The sequence below is a fragment of the Streptopelia decaocto genome (assembly GCF_964273445.1).
Source record: "Streptopelia decaocto genome assembly, chromosome: 9".
Lineage (NCBI taxonomy): Eukaryota > Metazoa > Chordata > Aves > Columbiformes > Columbidae > Streptopelia > Streptopelia decaocto.
In genome coordinates, this window is record NC_138664.1 from 18,818,020 (window position 1) to 18,837,619 (window position 19,600).

Sequence of the window (19,600 nt, forward strand, 5' to 3'; positions counted from 1 at the left end):
GATGGAACATACGGGAAACTGTACAAACAGACGAGCTTTCATACACATGCGCAGGCTGATTTATACAGGATATACTGTCATGTATACCACCTGACTTTTGACAAGTGCTCCCTCTCTCCTGGAGAATTCCACCCGGACGCAGTCATGCCTCCTCACACAGTGCACTGCCACCACATTGCAAATTCTGGGCATGAAAAGCAGGGTTTCTTGTCCCCGCAGGCCCCAGCAATCAACAACCTAGACAGAGCAGATGAACAGGCAATGATCAAGAATAGCATCGTTCAGTCCCTATCCATCTATACCCTCAGTTTTCAAGTGGAAAGCAAAATTAGGCACCTTATAGGCTCTAACCATTCCAAGCATCTTCATGATCAGAGAATTAAGTCGTTTTCCCGCAGAAGTCTTCCTGACTCTTCAACCTCCTTAGAGCCCTGGCAACACAGATCGGCTGCAGAGAGACTTCTCTTGCAATACACTACACTAAATCATGCTGCACATTTGGAAATATCCCCAAAAGCCCACTGAATAAATCTTATTACTGCAATAAAGCAAAATACTTTAGAGGACAACTATTCTCTCTCTCTTTTTCCCTGCAGAATGAACGAGAGCAGATCATGACGACAAATGTCTGGGTGAACCAGGTAAGCAAACCCAGAGAGGCATGCTCTTGAAAACCACAAATGCGACTGCTTTCACTCCATCACAGTGATTGTGTTGTTAGTGCTGGTCTGGATACTCCCATCACTACTGTACAATTCTTCTCTTAGGAGTGGATTGATTATCGTTTGGCTTGGAAGCCCTCTGACTATGAAGGAATAGATAAGCTGAGAATACCTGCAAAACACATCTGGTTACCAGACATTGTGCTTTATAATAAGTAAGTAAAACTTCTGTAGTTTATGTAGACAGTGAACAAAATTTTAACCATATATCAAGAAATAAAAATCAGAACTGATGACATAGGTCTGATAAAATTCTAAAAATTAGTTCTGTAACTTTTAGCCAGTAACAAGTGACTGGGGTGCTGGCCTCAAAGATAATTTTAGTAAAATCAGGGCTCTGGCTAAAGACATTCCAGCAGACCTAGAGCTTGTCTGCAGTGCGAGCTTTTAGAACACCAGAGGGGCTGTGACAAGGCTCACAAGTGAGACACAGATCTATATCAAACTAGACTATACGGAAAGCACCAATTGTAGTAACTGTCTAGCAAAGCCTCGAAGTGAATGATATCAAGTCTTTGCGAAAAAAAAAATCAAAACTTAAAACATACTTTCATGATACTTTGCAAACCAATGAATTCACAAACACATGATAGTTTTTGAACAGATGGGAAACCTAGGAAGTTTATATATAACTGAGTTAAGTCCCTGGAAGCCTACTGCTGGAAATCAAATTTGAGAAATACTTAAAACTATTGTATTACTCACAAAATAATTCAGCCAGTGGATTAGGATGTACTCTGCCTGGTCAAATCTTGTTCTGGTAAATTGTGCCCTCGTCATCTGCTTCTTCCTTCCTTACTCCCCAGATGATACTATTTACTGGACTGTAAGAATGGAAAGAAACAATTTTTAAATGCTTCTTAAATGCCAGGGAGCAAGCAGCTTTTAGCCTCACCATTTTGGATTTTTACTTTAGTACAAAGCTTCAAATTAAACTTGTAGATAAATGACAACACCCTGTAACTTGCTGCTGCTGAAGCAGCGTTTCATAATCACTGGTCAGTTCAAGAAGGTGCTCAGGAAAACAAAGAGCATTCCCACGGCACACAGCTCTGTCGACAGGTCGCCTGTGCACAGAGGGCACTGAGACGACAGCAGCCCAGGCTCTGCCCCACAGCTGAGCTGGGGCAGCAAGCAGCACCTACACCCTCTCAGCCCAGGAGTCTACCCAGGACATTGCATGGCTTCAGGTAAAAATGATTCAGGGAGAGACAGACATGTGAGAAATAAGATACAATTTATTTACTAAACCCCAGCAATTTTATTGGCAATGAACTAATGACCCATGTATGCTGCAGTCACTCATTTCTGCATCTGGTTGTTTCACTGCCTACATGAATTAGCTACAAGGGTCTCAGCTCAGTGCCAGGTAACAGGGTGACAGGGTAACAGGTAACTGAGGCCTTTCCAGAACCAAATGTAACTGAGCTGGAGAACAGCTACGCATATGCCAAGCCTCACATACTTGTAGCACTTCCCGGCTTAGGAAAAAAAAAAACAATCTTAGTGCTGAAATGCCTCTATTTTCCATTATGTCTTGTCAACAACCAATTTATTAGACTTCTTATTAACTTTTAAGGTGCACATTTCCACTCAAAAAGGTGCTGCTTAACCATAGTCAGCTGAACTTCATTTGTTTACACTTGGAGTGAATTTGATCTTATGTTTTTGCAGATAACATACTGTCTTTAGGTTATATGCACTTCTTTACATAATATTTATCAAAAGGAAGGTATATGGGATGTCCAGACTGTTCTTTGCAGTCTGAGTGGCTAACCCAGTTTTTAATAAAAGCAATTGATCGACAGAGGAACAAACTTCTGAGTTTCCTCATCCATCAAGAAAGACAGTCACTAATTGTTCCTACTTCTTACTGTTACAGTTGCCTTTGGTAGCCTGACTGGCCGAGTTTGAAAGGTGTTGCACAGCACACTTGAGAAAATGCAGTGAATATGCTCAGAAACACTACATTTCAATAATATTTATCAGCAATTGATCACACTTCTACCTCAGGACACTTCATAGATTAAACAGCCCTAAGTTGTTTGCCCAGAAACATTGCACAGGAGAAGTTATTGAGGGATAAAGATCTCCCTCCTGAATTAAAGGGCCCATCATAAGATAGAAGAGTCTCCTGGTGGAAGGTTGGCAGTTAAAGGAGAACACTAAGTGAACACTGAGAACATTGTGGTTTGTCTATTCTGGTTTTGTATAATAATAAGTAAACATTAACTGGAGTGATGCAATATATTGTAAACCAAATAATTACATTTCCTCTGCCTATACTCTCCCTGCATTTCCAGCTAACACTGCTCATCATTATTTCCTCGTCCAAGTCGTTTAGGAGTGTTGCTGTGTGCTCTTAGCAGTGTCCGTGTTCCAAATCAAAGGTACCTCCATTTTCATGCTGGCTGATTTCGTTTTTACTGAGCCTTCAGAGATGTAGTAAGCCTTAGTTACATTAACAAACATTTACAAAACACTTTTGAGTCCTTTGAATGAAACAGAGAGTCATATTTATAATGTAATAATAATTTTATAAAAAGTTTTGTAAGTATTGGACCAAAAATCAATTCTCTGATTAGGAGAAATGCATACATTAATCTCCCTGTCAAGTTATAGCTGCCTACAACATAGATTTCAAAATAAAAATATTACTAAACTTTGATTCTAGAAATAACCGAGGCCCACAAGCCCAAGAATATCAGGGCTCTTCTGTTTTGAACTGTTTTCCCTCTTAATGTTTTATGATCATCTGTCCTTTTTCTCTCCTTGTTTCATTAGTGCGGATGGCACATATGAAGTTTCACTATACACAAACGCAATTGTGAAGAATAATGGCAGCATTCGCTGGTTGCCGCCAGCCATTTACAAGAGTGCCTGCAAGATCGAAGTTAAGCATTTCCCATTTGATCAACAAAACTGCACACTGAAGTTCCGGTCTTGGACATATGATCACACAGAAATTGATATGGTGCTTAAAACTTCCACGGCAAGCATGGACGACTTTACACCAAGTGGAGAGTGGGACATCGTAGCACTCCCAGGAAGAAGGACTGTAAACCCTTTGGACCCTAATTATGTCGATGTGACATATGACTTCATTATTAAAAGGAAACCTCTTTTTTACACCATCAATCTTATCATTCCCTGTGTACTAATTACATCCTTAGCCATCCTGGTGTTCTACTTGCCTTCAGACTGTGGTGAAAAAATGACCTTATGTATATCTGTGTTGCTTGCCTTGACTGTGTTCTTGCTGCTGATCTCCAAAATTGTCCCTCCAACATCTCTAGATGTTCCACTGATTGGGAAGTATCTCATGTTTACAATGGTACTAGTGACTTTCTCAATAGTTACCAGTGTCTGTGTACTCAATGTCCACCACAGATCTCCAAGTACTCACACTATGCCCCCTTGGGTCAAGCTGGTTTTCCTTGAAAGACTCCCAGCCTATCTGTTCATGAAGCGTCCAGAAAATAGTTCTCCACGGCAAAAGCTGTGCAACTGCAAAAAGACAAAAGCGGAAAATCCTTGTATGGAACCAGCTGACTTCTACAAGAACTCTACCTATTTTTTGAATACAGCCTCTGCCAAAAAATATGATATGAAAATCACTGAGACTCTTGACAATGTCAGCAGTCATCGAGACTTTAGGTTAAGAACAGGCACGAAATTTTCTCCTGAAGTCCAAGAGGCAATTGATGGAGTCAGTTTTATAGCAGAACACATGAGAAGTGACGACAACGACCAGAGTGTAAGTAAAAATGAGAAACCATCCCGGTCATTCCAAACTCCATCCCCTGTCCTCCTCCATAACATGCTGCTCTTCAGAAAGGCAATGTAATTTCCCTAGCTATTCTGAAGTTTTTAGAGTGATCATAGCTTATAAGAGGAAATCATTTTTGTCATTAAAAGAATGCAATGAATAGCAATTTGGTAAATGTCAGTACTGTCCTGGAAAGTAACATGGCTATTTCTACAAAGAGAGAATGCTGATTACCCCATAAATCATCAAACACCCTTGAAAAAGCTGTGTTGTTGCGTTCAAGTACTGTTTGGCAGGGGAAAAAATTAATATTCATTTCCAGAGATCAGAAAGGTTTTCCTCATTGTATTGAGTAAAAAGGTGACTCAACCCATAACTAGGCCATGTTTACCAGAAAGGATGTACCTGCAGCTCAAGCATGTATTTACTTAACTGGCCATAGAAGGAGAATTTAATAAAACTGGTAAAACACCTTTGCAAATCCTCTCTCTGGGCTAAGATCTCTATCCATAATTGAGCAAGGCATTCTGGTCTTTATGTTGCTCTGTTGTAGCAAACACAATGGCTAGGATTGAAATCCTAATGCCAGCAGAGCTGACGCTGCTTTCCTTTGAGTTAAATCAGACTTGTTACAGGCTATGAGATGTACTCTATCCAGGATGCATTTAAGCAGTGCTGCTGCTGCCCTATTCACATGCCCTACTTATGTCTAGTAGCCAGCACACTAAAGCTCATATAAGTACTCTGTGAGCAATGCTTGGAAAAACTCAGATGGCTCAGAGTTTTATTCAGACAAACACCCAGGAGTAGGAAAAATCATCCCTATACCTACTATGTGTCCTCTCTGTGACCCAGACACCAGTGACACTCCAGGTTCTCTGTTTCTGCTGTGCTCTCTCTCCCTCAGCCAAGCAGATTAAATAAAGTCTGGTTTCTGATCTTGCAGAAGTCCCTTGAGGAGTAGTTCATGTTTTCTGTTAACTGAAATTACTGTCAATATAAATAAAGAGGATCAGCTATTAACATTAGACATGAGCTTGTAAACATTGAAACTGACTGAACAGAAGCAGACTTCATAGAGCAGAGGAAAAAGCTTCCTAATGGCTTAGAAATTCTTGCAGGAGTGTGTTCCATACTAAAGGATCTACAAAGCCTCCACTTAATATTAAGAACAATTTTCAAGGGTATTTTATACAGGAAAAATTAATTAAACGGTTTTCACACAGGGTCGTCTGATATTACATTTGACTTTTATAGATTCCTAATTTTTATCTCTGCTTTCTTCCTTCATTTTCATGGTCTGACAACAACTGTTCATATACATTTACCATGGTCTGATTTCAGAAGCACATAGTAATTCCCATCAGGAGCAGTGGAAACTAAAAGTGTGCACTGAAGGGAAAATACGTAATGTTCTAATATAAGACATGAGATAATTGACAAGCATGGTAAAGTCATTGAGGTGAAGATGTCCTATGTGTAACTGGAATCAATAGAGAGGAAAAAACAATCATTCCTGAGATGCAGTTTTAGAACAGACTCTAAGGCTAATCCCATGGCTTTCACAGACAACATATGCAGAGCAAAAATGGATTTAATACAAGCAGTGAAACTGTTGATTAAGGTGACTGCTGATAAGAAAAGAATTCTGAAGCTAACCTTGTTTAACATCAATGAACACCATCTATTTTTGTCCACTGAGATTAATAGCATCTGCAAACTAAAATTAAAGAAAATAAAAGATCCTTAATTGGATTATACTGCAGGTCCTTCTGGACTGGCTTCCACCAGGCTGCCATGCTCAGTACCTGATGCATCCAAGACAGCTAAGAAATATTTACACTATTTTTCTCCACTGCCCAGAAAGTCAGTTTATTCCCTGAACCTTAACATTTGTTTCCTTTCATTTTCATAAACAAAAATGCAATATTAGCAAGAGGAAGAGTAAAAGAAAATGACAAATTGCTAATGTCTTTAATTGGCTTTTTCTTCCAGGTCATTGAAGATTGGAAGTATGTTGCCATGGTAGTGGACAGGCTGTTTCTCTGGATATTCGTCCTTGTTTGTGTCCTGGGGACTGTTGGATTATTTCTGCAGCCACTTTTTCAAAACCACACTGCTGCCACGAACCCTTAGCTGTCATTTTAAACTGTCAATACTTACACAGATGTTGGGTCTCAGTCTGCTGTCAGCTAAATCCACAGAGATGCCAACTGAGTTGCTCTTACATCGAATTTAGAGTAGGGAAACGGAAAGTAGAACTTGACTTATTGTGACAGGGAAACAAACACCAAAAACGAACAGAAAACTATTATTTTTTCCAATGAGTTCAGTACTTTTGGTGACATCTTGGCCCTTTTTTCATTTATTTGAAGTCTGAAAATTACAGAGAAAAGTGTTTACTGTACAATAGGCCATTGTGGCTCACAAGGGTTATTCTTTAAAAAGAATTTTACATACGTTGTCTCAGGAAGGACATTTTCTTTCCTTAGAATACCACAATTTCCATATTACAAATACATTATTGCTATGACATTTATTTCCTTCAAATACATCAAAACTATTTGTGTCTGATACATAAACAGCTTTACAGGTGGAATTACTCTTTAGCTGTTTGAGTATGATATTTAAAACAGAACTGAGGTAATCACTAATAGGTTTCTGACCTTGCCCTCTCTGATAGGTGATTTATCAACAGATGCCAAATCAATATACGATAAACGAACATTTATATACTCTGTTCAATAACGAAATACAAATAAAATGTAAAGTTTTCTTTTACATAGATTCAGTCCTGAAATGTTCCTGCAACTGTAACAGCTCATGCAGCTGGAGTTCACTTTCATGAATCTAACAGCACAGGAAAGCATCTTCAGAAGAAAACTGTGAAAGGCAGATAGAATGAGGAGAAAACACCTGAGAACAGACCTGCATGTTTTGCTGTGGAGATTTTAATGCAGATTTAAGTATAATCCTCAACAAATTAGCTAGGAAGGCACATAATGCACGTACAGTCTCCAAGTCTTTGGCAAAGCACAGATCAAGGCCCTAGACCCCTGGCACAGGACAATCCCATCACACTTTGTTATGGGCAGCTTGCAACCTGCAAAAAGCTAAGTGGGCTTCTGGTATTTTTCAAGCTAAACCAGCCTCAGCTTTTCCTTGGAGTGTTGTCACAACACATAACAATTTTACCATTATTGATAGGTACAACTCGCTGGTGAACAAACTGTTAAAATTGACTACTGTTTGTGAAGGGGATTGGAGGCTCACCTGTTCCAGGGGAAAATTGGCTGACACCTAAACCTGTGTTCTGCAACAATGCCACAGATAAAGACAGCTCCAGCTTTATTTGCTCTCATCAAAACTGAGTTGTATCTCTACCTAGACCACCATTCCCAGTCAGCTACAGGTAACTACATAGAATTAGACATGCCAAAACAGCTACCCCAACACGTTTCCAACCATTCAGAGCAACTTCGGGACCTTTGCCAGTTCCTGTGTTCACTCCCTCCCCTGCCCATGCGCTGAACTCCCCAGTACCGCCACCCCCTCACCCCTGGGTGCTGCGGCACAGCCTGGTGCCCGGCAGCCCAGGAAAGGTATTACACAAGCAAAAAGTACCACAAGTGGGCTGGGTGAGGCTCTGTGAGCAGCAGCAGCATCTCCCCTGGGTTGAACGCTAGAAGAAGGAATGCTTATAACACTGTTGGCCTCCCTTCCACTCCCTCTATGCACTCTGTGTCCATCGCTGGAGATGGGCAAGAAGGTGAGGGGTGACCATGGAAGAGCCTTATTAATGCAGGTGTGACCACAGAAGCTGTCACATCCTCCTCTCCCAGAGGGTGGCAATGCCAAACATTAACTGTTCTAGGCATTTCCCATGGTGATGGGTGGGCAGCACAAAGTTTAAATGAGTCACAACTGCTTTCCTCACCTCTGTTGTCTTCTCCTTCTCAAACCTAAAGAGCAGAGCTATTTCTCTGCAGGCAACTGAAACAGCAGCTCTACAGTGATCTGGGGCAGCCCTGTGGGAGCAGAGGGGTACCTTCACCCACGCAGGGACATGCTACTCTATCTTATGTTATCTGCTGGGAGCTGCTGTAGCACAGAACATCGCAAGCACACGTGCACACACTGCAACAGCTGTTAAGCAGCTTTTTCTGCTTACAGAGATGCCAGAGAGAAGACAGAGCAGCTGCCAGTGCTGCACAGACAGTGTAAAGATGAAGCCCCTTTAAATCCTGCAATAACCCTGAACAGTGAATGTGAAAGAGGCAGTACAGACTTAAAGGATCTTGTGAGCTACTACACACTGCTGCAGGGCAGAATGGAGAGGAACCCACCCAGCCAAGCAACCAAGGATGCAGCAAGTCAGCCACAGACCCTGCGGTCCACCCGACTGACACCAGACCCATGCAGAGTAGAGACCCCTCTCTCTGCTCTTGTCACCAACAGCACTTTTGGCTCCGTCTCACTCTCACCCTCCTACCAACCATTACTCCTCTCCCCAGTCCCTTCTTCTACTTATCATCCCCCTCGCTGCCTGAACGCAACTGAAATAAGGCCTCCAGTACTCCCGTCGCACAGCTGGCCTTACTTTATGAACAGTAATGACCGATAATGCCTGGCTCCCCAACCACAGCCTTCAGCTGAATTATCCCCAGTGCAGACAAAAGTTTTAGAAAGGGTTTGGCAGCTCAGTGAGCAGCTGACACAGAGCACAGGCAGATGGAGGCCTCAGACTTGATAAACCCAGAAAAAGCTTTCAAAAGGTACATCCCTGGCCCTGGGGAGATCCCTGCAGAACTACAGCTCCTCATCAAGGAAATGGTGGGCTCTGTTGGTTTCCATACGCTGTGGCCACCTTATTTCTTTTTTAATCATGAGTGAAGCAATATTCTTCCCTAGTTATGTTCTTGGAAACCACCACTGTATTTTTTTGAAACTTCCAGAAATAATTCAATCCATAGCAAACTTCAGAATGGAAGATTTCACACAAATTCCTAAAATTTTGAAAAATCTGAGCTTTTAAAATGGTGGTTTCAAAATGGTAAATGTTATTTTTGCCTAACCTTCAGCAGCTCCACCTACATGCTGGGCAGAACTGTTCCCAGTTTAACTTGTCAAGGAATTGTAAGGTTTTTTGCTTTTTTTTTTTTGGCAAAAATTCAAAAATAAAAGATTTCTGGAGTAAAGGAAACATTAAAAATGTAATCTTTTAAGCTAATATGAATACGATATGGTCTCAGTTCATCAAACAAAATAAACTTCAACATTTCTACTTCTCAGGGTTTTTACAGTAATGCTTGTCATTAAAAAAAAAATTAAGAAAAGCAGTCATTCAAAAATGTATTTTTCACTATAACAGTTCTTTCAGTGGCAATGTGCAACCAGCCTTCGCTTCCCTACTAATAAGGAAAAGCCTCTGTTGACTCCATCCCCATTCCCCACCATTACAAAACACTTCCACCCTTACCAGTCCTGTCTGCTGTCAGAACACACAGAAGTGCCAGCACCATCACAAGCACGTACCATGTGAGTTTCTTTGGGACTGTTTCTGCACCTCTGCAGCCACAGCAAACAAGAAAGACCAGTAGTGTTGGATTTTTATAGAAGGAGCATCAATACCCCAGACAAAGGTGGAAAAATATTATTTTCCTCATCACCTGGGTTGATTAAGACTTGATGATAATAGATCTTAACAAAGCAAAATACCTCTAAAAGCGGCATGTTTTTTAAAAAGCAAAGGCTACATAGTTTACTGCAGATCTTCTTGGGTAGATCAGCTTTTCCCTAACCATATAAATTCTTATATGTAGTTCTGCAATGCAGTCATGGTGACGTGTTCTTATCACATCGCTCCCGCTAGCCATAAAAATAATCCTTCCACAAACCTGAGCTGATGTCACCAGGAGCTCCAGCATGTGATGTTAGAAACAAAACATCTGTGCATACAAACATCACTGAAAATTTCAGTAACTAGGCAAACTGAGCTAAAATACCTGTTTCTCTTGATGCAATGGCTCTTTGCTGCCTCTGCAGATCAGATGTTTCCAAATTATTCAGGTTTAAGCACTGACTTTCAGGGAATATGGATTATGATCTGATCTTTGAAGCTTTAGCTCATTTCTAGTTGAGACTAAGAAGAAACAAACAAAAATCTCAGTTATAATGCTGTTTATACATGGAAACCAAGAAGACAAAAAGCAAAAACATCTAGTCTCAATGCTCCAGAAAAGCAAAAAAAAAAAAAAAGTATCCACAAAGGGTTAAGCTAAAAGACTGGGCAGCTGAGTTCTCTGGAAAAAAGAAATAAAATCAAATGGACAGTAAAGCCTATTTCCTCCAAGCTAATACAATTACAGAAATTATCATAAGAACATGTGTCTGGGGATGGAATGAATGATGCTCTGAGAGACAGAGCAAACAGGACAAACAAACTCTGTGGCAAGAGCAGTCTGGGGCTCCTTCTTCCAGTGCCATCTCTTAACACAGCACAAAACGGGGTCGTCATTTATCCTTTCCTAACAGCAGGGAGTGAAGCGCCTACTGGGTGCAGCCTCCTGTCCCACAGGGCTTCCCTCTTGTAATTTCCAAAAACAAGGCAGAATCCCCCAGTTTTTGCTCTCTGCTCCTCCCTCCACACAGACTGCCCAGATGTGCAGAACAACCAGAGCACGCCTGAGGAGCCTTGCACCGCCCGGCCCTTCAAGGGGGCGCAAAAACTGACATGTAACTTAACAAGGAAGCTGATGGGCACCTGGGGAACGGGCCACTTTGCAAATCATGATTTTGTGATTGAACTTCAAATACAACTCCTCATTCTCACCCATCTCCTTTTCCCTGAACAAGGATTTGTGGGATCAAGCTGGGGTCCTATACTCTTATTCCCCTTCCCAAATTTCACCTTTCTAATCCATGAAAGCAGAACAGTCCAAAGACAGTTATTCTCAAGAGTGTGGCTCAAGTTGGTCTCCAAACTCAAACCCCTGGCTCTTGCTGGATCCCAGCCGCTGTGTATTTCATTCTGGACTTAGACTCCTGGCAACAGCTGTACCCACCTTTAATTACTCCTGGGAATAGCACATCATTTTTAGATAGTCAAGCACCAAGCACATGCGCTTGTGAGATGAGACACAGGCAGGAAAAAGCCTCAGCCTTAACAGCATAATTGGAAATTCAGGTCCCATGATCTCAGTTCACTGCTAAATCAGGCATCCCTATTGTCAATATTCATTTCAGCACAATTCAATTATAATATTTTTATTAATTAAACTCCTAGTAGCTTGGCATGAGCTTCTGGTAAAGAAGGATCCTGTAGAGCAGCTGACTGGAAAAATCTTTAGCATAGTCAGATTGCTGGGTTCATTTATGCAGCAGTTTAAGGACTCTTGTCTATTATCCTTGCCAGAAGACTGCTCTTTGCCTACAATAACATCTGTTTGCCTGCCATTTATTTGCTGTTGCCAATGCTCTGACAGCCTGAGCAGCTAGAAAGGGGGCAGCACAGCAAACCTAATGGGAGCTCACTGCGCAGAACTGCGTTCGGGGTCCTGTCGGCTGCTGCTTCCAGGCGTTTCACGCATCGGAGGAGCGGAGCTCTCTGTACTTGCCATGCTCGCACAATCCTGGCAGCTACGCTCGTCTTCAACAGCCTCTGTCGACAGGCAGTAATTCCTAACACCATGGACAGCACACGCGCTCTCCTCCTAACTGCTGCTGTTTGCTTTCTCTGCCAAGGTGAGTGATCTTTAATTTGTTTATTCTTAACTGGTGAAGCGAGGGGATCAAAAAGGTGAACAGGAGATGGCATCGGTGCAAATTATTTTCAAGAAGTGCTGAAGCTCACTCCAAACTAATGGATAAATTTACAGAATCCTAGTATGGCTCTTTGTTAGACAGTTTGTTTTTGCTGTTTATTTATTTTTTAAATTTCTCCTTGTAAAGTACTTAAGTGGTCTCGACTGAAGATGCCAAACAGGACACACAAAGCCATTTTAACATTAAAAAGTGAAAGCACCTTACATGTAAAGGTGTGGGTTTACATACTCTAAAGAAGACCACAAGAAAGTGACAATATTAAACAGCTTTAAATATGTGCTGCAAACAGTGCACATTCTCTCTGCAGATATGGAAAGCACTGAAACATTCAAATAAAAAAACAGAAACAAACAAAAAAACCCGCACGACACATAAATGCACTTCTCTAGATCCAGCGGATGCTAGATCTAATTAGAGTGCTGGTGACATGTAAAATGCTGGCAATTCGGGATTGACTGTAATAGAAAGTCGTTAAGATCTAGCTTCAGAACTATTCATCTGAAATATCTAGAAGTATTTATTCCAGAAAATCTTGATCTGAGAGATATGAGATATCAATAAAAATTAAGGGCAAGACTAGCAGTTAAAAAGCGTGAAAGAAATGTGTTTGTTTCTTAGTTAGGAAGTTGAGTCGAATGATTTCACTAATCTGAAAGGAAAACTGTTCTTCAAGTGAACAGGAGAAAGGGAGAAGGGAAAAAAAGAAAGAGGTTTTAGTTGAATACATTTTCACATGAGGGGGGACCCTTTTATCACACGGAGAGGGGAGCTCTTAGATCAGAATGTAACTCCTGTTTTGTGAGACACTATAGATCAGTCACCTGCAGACACTTCTGCCTCCCATCTCTTTCTTTACCGCAAAAAAACAACCAACCAAAACCAAAACCTGTCTGGCAAAAAATAAATGTGTCCTTGAAAATACCTGTAGGTTCATATTTGTGTTTCAAAGGAACTGTAGAGTATGTTCAACAGTTCTGCGCCCTTGCCAAATTCACATAGTGTCGTCCATAAATGACAAAACAGGCCTTTTCAGTTGGAGTGCTTGAGAATGTGTCATCCAGCAGAGAGTTTAAGAGAGAGTAAAAGCTATTAGCTTTTAAATAGTGCCCAGCTGTTGGGATGGTTATTGCCTAGCTAGCTCCAAGAGTATAAAGGTACTTTGAAATCCACGCTCTCACACCTCATCCCGAGACAGCTGAAAGACCTTGTTGTTTAAGAATTTCAGTTTGCAGGTTTTCTGTTGGCTGTAAGATACCATGAGCAGCAGTTATCAGTGGCAAAATGGACAACAGGATTACAGATAAGAATTACTTAGAATAATAAACGGCCAATCAGCACATTTCTTTGAATATGCTCAAAAGTATTTGAATATAATGGTTAGTCAATTTTTAATCCTTTTTTTTCATATTTTAACAAGCAGGCTGTTATCATTCCTGTAACCATGCAATCACAACTCAGGCTAGAAAGCAGAGTTCTCATTTCCTAGGAATCCTCTTACTGCAAAACAGTCCAACAGCTTACAAGTGGCCTGGTCTATTGGCTTACACTTACAGCTCCACACCCCTGCAGCTTTGACAGGTCTAAGGGACTAAGTCTGTAAGGAAAAAGTGCTTTTGTACCTCCAGGTCTTCAGTAACTCCCTGAAACTATTTTCTGAACCCATTTGCAGAGATGTGAGAAAAACTCTCTCATAGTATTGCCTTTCACTGCTTTTCTTCGCCCAGCCTAAGCAAATACCAATCATGACACACTTACGTGAGGCCTGGCCTTTCCCCAGGCATCACACGGATGCTAAGCAGTTCATACACAGCAAGGCGGGTACCAAAAGCGGCCCCCCAGGTGCCACTGCCCCACAGGCGCTCACCCGCCATGCCCTCCATAGGCTGCGGTGGCTCCGAGGCCGAGCACCGGCTCTACACAGCCCTGTTTGAGAGCTACAACCAGTTCGTCCGTCCCGTCAAGAACGTTTCGGACCCTGTCATCATCCAGTTCGAGGTGTCCATGTCCCAGCTGGTGAAGGTGGTGAGTACCTGCCCGCTGGGGTGCCCGCAGGGGATGGGGTGGCCGGCGCCTCTCCCAACACAGCTCTGTTTTCCAGGATGAAGTCAACCAGATAATGGAAACCAACCTGTGGCTGAAGCACGTAAGTAGAGCTCAATGACAGCACCAACCCACCATCACCAGGGCAGGCAGACCCAGCCCTCAGGGGCCGAACGGCCGCCCGCCCAGCGAGGCGCCTGCGGGCTCCCGGGAGCACCGGGCTCAGCAAGCCAGCATCAGACGACCCTCCCCTGCAAAGCCGCAGCCTGGGGAGGCACCACGGGCACCAGCGAGGCCCCCACCGGGGCCCGGGGCTCCAGCACCGGCCGCGCCGCCCTTCCCGGCGAGCTGCTGCCCCCCAGCGGCGCTCGGCGGCCGCGGAGCGCTGACGGACGCCTCGCTGGCCCGGCCGGGCCCTGCAGGGGGCGCCCCCCGCCGCGGTACCGGACCGGCCAGAACAGCGGCCCTGTCACCACCGCCCCCTTCTCGGCCTCGCCGCTTCCGGGTGGCGCAGCACGTCAACACGGGCTTGGCCCAGGGTGCGGCTGCAGCCCAAACCTTCCCGCGGTTGGTAGTGTCGCTAAATACGGTATTTTTGGTCTGAAAACCTCCAGACATGCTGCCTTGGTGGACACCCACACGCAGAGGTCTCACTCAGCATCACCCGGTGCTGTTCAGCTCCCAGAAAGCAAGAAGAAACCTAAAATGTTGACTTCGCTTAAAAGAGTCTTTATGGATTAAAAATGCAATTACTCGCTGTTGCAGTCAGCTTAATATCCAACTTTATTCCCAGCGTCAGCTTAATATTCAACCTTGTTAAACTGTGGTTTAAGGAGCCCTAACAAACAAGACTTACTTAATGGGAGCAACGACACCTTGCAGCTCTTTCTGACCAGACGTGTTTCACTCAATGCTCACATCTAGCACCAGAGCCTCCTATAAATTTGTTTTTACCATCTCACACATACGTGACTTTTTGAGACCTATTATTAAAGTCCTGCACTCTCTGGCAAGAAAGTGTCTTGTTCCCTCTTTCACCTTGTTGCAGCTACCGAGCAGACATTCCTGGGACACGGAGTCACAAATGTCCAAGTCAAATGCAGACCAACAGCCCCACAATCTCCATGTGAATAAACACCAGACATACGTGTTTGTTAAAGAAACATCTGATCATTGTAGTATCCAAAATAAAACCACCCTAGAAGTGATATGACAGCACTCAGTTTGAGTCTGTCTGCTCTGCACTGATTTTCGATTTCTCCACAAACCTAACAGAGACTCATTTCTTCCCTAATTAGATCTGGAATGATTACAAGCTTCGGTGGAATCCAGCAGACTACGGAGGTGCTGAATTCATCCGAGTACCATCTGGTCAGATCTGGAAGCCAGATATTGTTTTATATAACAAGTAAGACTCTTGCACATTTATCTTCTTACTTTGGGAAGAAGGGAGGTGATGTTACTAGTTTTTTTTTAAATGATGAGCAGGCTGAGTTAACTGACTAAAACCTGTTTTTCAACACACCTGTCCCACACCTCTGTACTCACCTCCGTGCCACCTACATCAGCATCACAGGGCAGGCCAAAGGGAACTTTGCTTTTCCCCTCACAAGCCTCCCCTTTTGCTATAATTTTAATCACTGCCTACAAGGAGGTGGCAATAAATTCCCTTACACAGGAGAGTTCTTGTCTGCAAATTCTTTTTAGCAGTTAACTCACAATTTGACACCTTTATAATAGTGTTGACATACAGAAGCAACAGGTAAAGTTTACTTAGGATGTCTGCTTCTGAGACTATGAGGAGCCAAACCATAACTAATGGAGCCCTCTGCTATGCATGGAATAGCTCTCAGTGACCTGGGTGAGCTACAAAGATCCAAAAATTGGGGCTACAGAACAACAGCAATGACTCTCCTTTTCTAACTGCAGCCTTAAAACTTTCAATTGCCTTTTTAGTTTTACTTTTTAATATAAACAACGGAACTTGCAGTGATGTAGGACTTAAAAACCCCTCACCAAACACACTCCTTACGCAAACAGGCACCCCGATCCTACTTACTCCCTTTCCACAGTTACTACCTGCACTGTTCACAGGAGAGATGGAAATACCAGCACTGCAAGTAGCCTCTTATCAGCCCTTGGGTTCTGATATGCTTGATCTAGAACAGAATAGAATAGAATAGAATAGTTCAGTCAGAAGGGACCTACAACCATCATCTAGTCAGACTGCCATGTACAATCTCCTGTTTGCTGTTTTGAATATGGATTTCACTAAGCCATGTTATTATAAGGAAGAATATTTCCTTTCAAATCCTCCATGGTAAATTTATACAGCTGTTTCTTTCAGTTTTAATTATGCAAATTTATAATGGCCACAGATTCAGTCCTGCACATGCAATTCAGCTCCATGTCAGCATGTAATTGCTGACTTCCCCAAAACAGATTAAAGAGTTAACGTATATGATCTGAATGTATGAAACCACCTGGAGTAATTGCATTCTAATTTCTGTTATTTGCTTTACAGTGCAGTTGGGGATTTCCAGGTCGACGACAAGACAAAGGCCCTATTAAAATACACGGGTGATGTGACCTGGATACCTCCAGCTATATTTAAAAGCTCATGTAAAATAGATGTAACCTACTTCCCATTCGACTACCAGAACTGCACCATGAAGTTTGGTTCCTGGTCATATGATAAAGCCAAAATTGACTTAGTTTTAATTGGCTCTACAATGAACCTGAAAGATTACTGGGAAAGTGGAGAATGGGCTATTATTAAAGCTCCCGGCTATAAGCACGACATCAAATACAATTGCTGTGAAGAGATATATACAGACATCACATATTCTCTTTACATTAGGCGTTTACCTTTATTTTACACTATCAATATGATTATTCCCTGTCTGCTGATTTCTTTTCTGACTGTATTAGTCTTCTATTTGCCTTCGGACTGTGGTGAGAAGGTGACACTCTGCATATCAGTCCTTTTATCTCTAACAGTGTTCCTCCTCGTTATCACAGAAACCATACCTTCTACTTCCCTGGTAATCCCCCTTATTGGGGAATACCTCCTTTTCACCATGATCTTTGTAACTCTCTCTATTGTCATCACAGTATTCGTACTTAACGTGCACTACAGAACACCCAAGACACACACAATGCCTGTGTGGGTGAGAACCATTTTCTTGAACTTACTTCCCAGGATCATGTTTATGACACGGCCTGCCAGTGATGAAGAGAATCATCAGAAGCCAAAGCCATTTTTCACTTCTGAGTTTTCAAACTTAAATTGTTTCAACACTTCTGAAACCAAATGCTGCAAAGATGGCTTCGTATGCCAAGATGTGGCGTGCAGCTGCTGTCAGTATCAACGCATGAAGTTCTCGGATTTCAGTGGCAATCTCACAAGAAGTTCAAGCTCTGAGTCTGTAGATCCTCTGTTTTCACTTTCAGTTCTGTCACCAGAAATGAAAGATGCTATTGAAAGTGTTAAATACATTGCAGAAAATATGAAAATGCAGAATGAAGCGAAAGAGGTAAGAACATATTTTACTCAAACTGCAGATACCATTTGCTATCAGCATGTTTTGTGAGAGAAAGAGATTCCCAACCCCATCTCCTCCCCAAAAAAGAAAGAAAAAAGGACACCGCATAACATTGTTTTATACAAGTGAATTACCCAAGCTGTATTACAAATATATGTTGTTTTGAATGTAAGTAATTTTGGGGAACAGTTCTGTTGCACAACATTCTCTTTACTGATAACACACTGGGCAAGGCATGTTAAGGTGACCATTGTGAGGCAAACAGCTTTGAGCGCCCACCCTACAAGATTCAGATTTTTCCAAGTTAAAATCTTAATAGTGGAAGTAGCTGCCTCTGTGGCCTTCAGAAAGTTCCACTCCCCCCTCCCACAGCTTACCATCAATAATAAAGAACGTGAGAACAAATGCCCTTCACAGTGATCATGTTGCTTATTCTGTAGCTGCTGGTTTTTTGTGGTTTTTTGTTTTTCCTTCTCTTAACAAACAAGTTCTAAGCTAAAAAGTGGAAAATTAAGAAAAAAAGGCAACAAAAGCATTATTCATTTACTAGCCTTCCTGGAGAAAAATGAAGTAAAAATTTAAATTGTGATCTCAAGAGTAGTAGTAACTATATTAGGTGATCATTTTCATTAACGTATAACATTATAACAAGAGTGACACTGAAGTGTTATATATTTCCACTGTAAAACAAAAATAGAAAAATGGGGTTTTTTGGAAACTTGGTTCTCTCTCTACATGGAAAGTAAGGAGATGAATTTTGCATCATGCACAAGAACAATCAAATTTCAGTACTACATAAGAAATGTACCAAATAATTATATACCAATTAACCTTTGTGTTTTTACATATGCCTAACGACTAGTAGGAGTAGTCTGCTTCAGTAAAATTTTCTAGACAAACCTGATCACCTAAGTACATTAAGCTTTTCACTTTCAGCATATGGAAAAGAAGTTGTAGCTCATGAAGTCCAGTGTCTTGGTGAACAACTTTTTGCATATGAAGAAGTAGCTTTTGACTTTGCCACAAATAGCACCTTCAAATAAAACTTCAAGATGAATCCATTTGTCAATGAAAACAGTGATATGTAAGTTGTGCATATAGAAAAGACATACACATATGGGGAAAAAAAAAAATCTGTACTACTTATATAAAATGGTACTAATTGCTAATGCAAGCTATTAATCAAATTAACATGCCTACTTGCTATTCAATTTTTTTTTACAGATTCAGGATGACTGGAAATACGTTGCCATGGTAATCGATCGTATTTTTCTATGGGTTTTCATCCTGGTATGTATTCTAGGAACAGCAGGATTGTTTTTACAACCCTTGATGGCTGGAGATGAAATGTAAAGATTAAATATGTTGTGAAATCAAATAAAACTTTTGCGAACCAACTCTACACCCCTACCCCAGCACCTGATGTCTCTCCTATGTGTAGCAGGATAAGGATCTCTCTTGGCCTCAAATTTGCTTGACCAAGATGGCTTTGTTAAAAATGTGAAAATGTGGTGGAAAAAGAAAATTTAACCTTTGTAACAGCTAATCTCAAAGTAATATGAGCTATGCCTGACAGCCACTTTTTGCAATAACTGGCAAAGGTGCAGGTAGTACATTAAACTTCATAGGAATGGTTTTAAAAAGGGGTTGATAAAGAAACTGAAAATTACATGAATATTTGGAAAGTCAAGGCGGGTTGA

General features: G+C 41.7%; 2 protein-coding genes across 3 annotated transcripts in view; both read left to right on the forward strand.

Annotated features, from left to right (window-relative positions):
- CHRNB4 (cholinergic receptor nicotinic beta 4 subunit) overlaps positions 1-7,197 on the forward strand; it is a 12,491-nt gene extending 5,294 nt beyond the window's left edge. For both annotated transcript variants that reach the window (XM_082060793.1, XM_082060794.1), the window contains exons 3-6: positions 597-641; positions 768-877; positions 3,507-4,479; positions 6,487-7,197. In XM_082060793.1, the coding sequence (XP_081916919.1) occupies positions 597-641; positions 768-877; positions 3,507-4,479; positions 6,487-6,627 (1,269 nt within the window). In that variant the 3' untranslated portion in view covers positions 6,628-7,197. The remainder of the gene's footprint in view (positions 1-596; positions 642-767; positions 878-3,506; positions 4,480-6,486) is intronic.
- Positions 7,198-12,120: 4,923 nt separating this feature from the next.
- CHRNA3 (cholinergic receptor nicotinic alpha 3 subunit) lies at positions 12,121-19,253 on the forward strand (the record flags this gene model as incomplete). The annotated part of the gene is made up of 6 exons (XM_082061072.1): positions 12,121-12,234; positions 14,198-14,337; positions 14,414-14,458; positions 15,654-15,763; positions 16,880-17,891; positions 19,125-19,253. Exons 1-6 carry the CDS (start codon positions 12,180-12,182, stop codon positions 19,251-19,253), a joined length of 1,491 nt encoding a protein of 496 aa, XP_081917198.1. The 5' UTR covers positions 12,121-12,179.
- Between the last annotated feature and the right edge of the window lie 347 nt (positions 19,254-19,600).